Consider the following 5,111-nt stretch of genomic DNA (forward strand, 5'->3'; position numbering starts at 1 on the left):
GATTTGCACACTCTTCATGCACTCAAATGATTTATTTGAATATTAAGCAATATAACTGATTTTTCTGTCCTTTTATTTGGTCCACTTTTTTAACTATTTATTAACCCACAGCAATGCATTGCTATCGTACTGAAACTACACAGTTTTAAGGCACTTGTGACCGTATTTATGATGATAACCACAGGGATCCTCCATACTCTCTGTACATTTTATACCCATTTACAGCTATAAAGGAACTACTGGAGAATAGCACAGGATACAGCAATGGCGACCCTCCAATTCCAGAGGCCAAAGTATCTAGCTGGACACTATAGATCACATCTAGGTATGATTACGTGAGTCAGGTATTGATTTAACAAGTCCCAGGATATCCAAGGGTTAATATTGGTCCAATATAGGTCCCACCACCAATTCACTTAGTGTATGCCATAGAGGTCCATGTTATATAATTACATAAAAACAGCGCTATGGTTAAATTATTCTATTGAGTAAAGAGTGGTTTTTGATCAAAAATGAAATGAAAAATGGTGAAAATATAACATTTAACCAGACAAAATGATGTCAATCATTAGTTTTAGCAGGAGGTCAATGTTGAAAGCCGAATCCACTTGTTATACAGCTAATCCGATAAAAAGGGGAAAATAAAAATTCAATATCAGGCACTCTGGCACAAAAGGCCAGTGTTCTGTTAATATAAATATAAAAATCAATATGAAAGAAATGTATTGTCCTTTTTACTGATTGGAATTGTGAATATGATCATCTCATCAAAGGTGTGGAAAACACAAGTAAATTGTGGCATTATCCAATCTAATATAGATTTCTTATTGCTCGAAAAATAACCCCATGATGTCCACCAAGAGAACATATTGTGAGAGTTTTTTTGCACATCCTATTTTTCTTATAATACAGAGAGGTCGTGGCAAGACTTGGACTTCAGCTTAAACGCCATGTTCTTGTTTTTCTTAGCTACAATTTTCCCCCAGAATCTCCTGGCTTTCTTGGGGATGCTTTCCCTTCTTTTCTGGAACGCCAGCCTCCTTTCATTCTTCTCCTTGCTGTCCCTCCTTAGACGCACTTGCCGCACAATTCCCTCAAACAGTTCCTTCACGTTGTGCTGAACGGCTGCCGAGGTCTCAATAAATTTGCAGTCAAACACCACGGCGCACGCTCTTCCCTCTGCCAACATCAAATAAAAGCAAGCAAATTACAGAGGGAAATCGGTTTCTGTATTCCAATAAAATCAGATTATCAGCAAAACCAAATTCTGTAAACCCACTCCTAACCGGCAGAGAATGGACAGGGCTGCTGCAGAATATTCTTATGTTACATGGTTAGTGGTTTATATCTCGATACCAGGAGGCTGAGGTTGCACATCACTACTATTAGCTATTTTCCTTCACGCCCTGTATTTTGATACCATTTTATTAATTGATACCAGGCTTGCTGTGTGGGGTCGTATATTTTGGGTTGATTTTTTTCTTATATTTGCAGCTTGCATAGAAACATAAACATTACCAGCAGATAACTATTCAGTCCATATGAACTGCAGATTTGTCCTGTTCTGAAGACCATAAACCTTAATGGGTCCTTGGTCTTGTCTTATTTTCACGATAGCCCTATGGCTATCCCATGAATGTGTCCATTCACTCACTGTATCAACCGCTACATAATCTGCTTGAAGGCTATCCCACCTATCAACCACTCTCTTAGTAAAGTAGAAAAAAATAGAAATCCCATACCTGATACTGAAACCTCTCTGCACCGGACCAGGTCACTTTTATTGCCCACAAGTATTATAGGGATGTCTTCTGTCTGGCGTGCCCTCCTGAGCTGAATGCGAAGCTCCGACGCTTTCTCAAAACTTGCTCTATCGGTGATGGAATAAACTATTAAGTAAGCATCTCCAACCTGCATGCAGTGATCATGGATCCAGTTGTCCTGACTCTGCCGAAAACATGACAAGAAGTTATCAGATTAACAAAATGTAAGTGGATACCAAATTCCAAGGATACATTTCTACCCTCTTGTGTTCATTTTTTAGATGGAGACAGCAAGCAAAAATTCTAAAGGTCAAAAAATCCTAGAGCCATTTTAGTAAATAACGACATTAAAATATGCCATACCCGATGCCAGGTAGTAGATATGAAGGTTAGCCGTAGTGGTTTTATGTGTCAAGTTACAACATACTGTACAATGGCCCAAAGGCGTCTTGAGATAATCGGTGACGTTACTTGTTTATAGAATAGGAGGTCAGAGCTGTGCTTGAAAGAATTCTAGCGGACAGACTGTTACTGTTAGCCAAAAAGCACAAAGATCTTTCTCCCGGACCACCGTGATGCTTTGCCTAGTAGATACTAAAAGTACAGAGGATGGCGGCGGAGATCAAAGATTATATACCTTTGCAGACATTACATTTTTAAACACGCTTGTAAATCATCCGGCGTAAAGTAGGACTTGGTCTCTAGGTCTGGAAAGTTTTATTCATAGCCTGATAATTCTAGGCTTTTCTGTACAAATAACCAAAGCATGAGAAATATTTGGAAACATTTTCCTCTGGCTAATTTGAGACCATGAAGTAAAAGCTCTACTCAGATCTTGATTATACTGGAACACATTTTTGTTATGTCTGGCGTGCGCGGCCAGCGACGAATTCTGACCAATATCGCAAAGCAATCTCTAACAGTTCTGAAAAATACATGACATTTAAAAATACCTTGTTTTCCCACATGTCGATAAGGATTAATGTCGCGCTTTCTCCGTCTACCATCAGGGTCCTCTCGTATGTGTTTTCTTTAAGAGATAAAATAAGTAAAGGTAAAGAGGGTTGCCTTTTTTTTCTAGTATTACCATGACAACGTGACATGACAATTTCCCAAAAATGAGATCAGTATTTAACCGATTGCAGGAAAGGCTTCTGTTGTTGAATTGTCTGAGCTGTTTATGGAAGGGTCACCGGTCATAAGTTTGGTATTTATGAGGTTTTTCCTAGACTCCTCTCTGGCTCTCACAAAGGTTGAATACTCAACTCTACACCTTTACACCCGGGGAGATAATATTCCTCAGGCAACTTTTTCTTTAAGGGTACAACATCCGCCAAGTGGAACGCTGATAGCAACAAAGCCCCTTTTTTTGCATGAAATAAATTTTTCAGGTGCCACTTGTCAGATGGCCTTCTGGGGAGCTTAATCTGAATTATAAAACTAAAGGTGCAACAATATTTGTTGCAAAAAAAACATTAAAAATGTTTTTAGCACATAAAACATTAATACAATAAGAAAAAGGGTTTTCCGTGATCAAGGACCCCAAAAAGTACATAAATAGTAGCTGTATGTTTCCCCAGTGAGTGTTCATCATTTTTCTTCCCCGCTATGTATATGTCCTGTATTTCTGAGATGATTTCTCTTTAAGCAATAGCCCTTCACATTTTGTGTCTTTCCCAAAGCTTTCTAAAATTTGTCCTCAAAAACTCCAGCTTTGTTCGGTAATGGAAAATATTTCTTCACAGAGCAGAAAAGGCTATTAACCTTATATTTGCCAGAAGGGAATGCTGATTATAGCTTTAGCTTTCTAATATTTGAAGTGCTTTGCAATTTATTAATATCTCACTGATCCATAGAGAAAAAAATTTCATTATTGCATTTGTTTATTTTGTAAGCTTTCATCTGGCTTGATACAAATGTGTCTTTCCAACCCTCATACCAAATATGTTCGATCTTATGGGGGCAAAATTATTTTTAGAAGCTATGTCAGTATATTAAGCGTTACCAAGAAGAATTTATGCACATCATTTTTACTTATCTGTACTGTTTTAGCCCCTTAATTCCCAATATACATACTGCTAACCCTGTTTTGTTCTCAAACTAATACAGGTATAACCCTATTTCAGAATTTAATCTCCTATCCCGTAAAAGTACTTTTACACAATAACTTTACTACCAACATTTTGTGGGGTTAATGGTTGTTTTTCGATCCCAGTGGACCAAGCAATATATATAATATATCGTACTTTTACTTCTACCAAAACTTGGCCCCAAAATTCTCCTTTCTGAAATATTTTGCGATGTTAAAAAGGATGATTGGATAGATGGCACTCAAATTATTACTCGATTATTGATTTATTGCCGGAGGATTGGGCAACATGTTGCATATGCCATGGAAAACATTAAGGATTTTGCAACATTTTATCAAACGTATATGGAGGTGTTTTGTTTCATGTGATGCACTTTTTTTTTTTAGGAACTTTGAGTATTTATAGCATTGCCATAAATCTTGTGAGCCTACCTCCCAATATGTCGTAATCGCTGTCCAAAGAATCAGGGACTCCAGCAAATATGCTTGCGAGCGTAGACTTTCCAACTCCATGTTCCCCAATGAGGACGACTCGGTAATAGTTATTCCCGGTTTCTGAAGAAATGACCGAATCCGAGGAGTCACTTGACCAGCTGCTCCTGTAGTAGTCGTCTGGGTTTATGGTGTACTGGCGGTTGAGTTGGACATGTTGGTTCTTCTGTACGTGAATTTTCCGCCCATCTGCCGGGATGCTCCACCGCTGCTGTGATTGCACCGAAGTGCTGCTTCGTCTCATTGTCACGTTCAGAGTCATGGTTTTTATCCCTATATGAAAATTGAAGTGCAACCACATTACAAAGTGAGCTATGCATGAATTAGTCCTACCGACAGCACACAATCAACATTCACAGAGAATAAAGAAATAACTCCAATAAGCAAAATCTAACAGAACATTCAATTTTACAACTTGTTTTAAAAGGAGCCTTAGAGCCTTACTTATTTGCTCTGGGGTGTATTCACTACAGTGTCAATTTGCAGGAGAACTACAGTTTCAGCTCACCAACTTCACTGTCCATTACAAAGCGTGAGTACCGCTGAACTTCTCCTGCAAGATTGGCTGAACTAGCCCTGTATCATATTCCTATATAAATATGTCAGTTTGGCCCTTGATAATGCATAGAGAAGATGGTGAAACTCCAACTCTACCGCAAACTCATGCTTTGGCGAATAAACTCCTGTGTGTCCCAAAACGTTTTCCAAAGTCTTTATTTTGCTCAGTTCTGTAAGTAAAGGTTCTTCCAAAGGGAAAATAAGGTTCT

At 38.4% G+C, this 5,111-nt stretch overlaps 1 protein-coding gene across 1 annotated transcript; it reads right to left on the bottom strand.

Annotated features, from left to right (window-relative positions):
• Positions 1-572: 572 nt before the first annotated feature.
• GEM (GTP binding protein overexpressed in skeletal muscle) lies at positions 573-4,608 on the bottom strand. Its single transcript, XM_053468383.1, has 4 exons — positions 4,285-4,608; positions 2,717-2,793; positions 1,743-1,947; positions 573-1,179 (listed from the first exon to the last, which is right to left on the bottom strand). The coding sequence occupies exons 1-4, from the start codon at positions 4,604-4,606 to the stop codon at positions 902-904; spliced, it is 882 nt and encodes a 293-aa protein (XP_053324358.1). The 5' UTR covers positions 4,607-4,608; the 3' UTR covers positions 573-901.
• Positions 4,609-5,111: the final 503 nt, after the last annotated feature.

The sequence above is a fragment of the Spea bombifrons genome, chromosome 5 (assembly GCF_027358695.1).
Source record: "Spea bombifrons isolate aSpeBom1 chromosome 5, aSpeBom1.2.pri, whole genome shotgun sequence".
Taxonomy (NCBI): Eukaryota; Metazoa; Chordata; class Amphibia; order Anura; family Pelobatidae; genus Spea; species Spea bombifrons.

Excerpts from the sequence above, each read along its gene's own strand:
- GEM (XM_053468383.1), bottom strand. The coding sequence starts at position 4,606 with ATGACTCTGAACGTGACAATGAGACGAAGCAGCACTTCGGTGCAATCA. Across the intron at positions 1,948-2,716 it reads TCGACATGTGGGAAAACAAG|AGTCAGGACAACTGGATCCA; the intron begins GTATTTTTAAAT and ends TGTTTTCGGCAG. Across the intron at positions 1,180-1,742 it reads CAGAGAGGTTTCAGTATCAG|AGGGAAGAGCGTGCGCCGTG; the intron begins GTATGGGATTTC and ends TGATGTTGGCAG.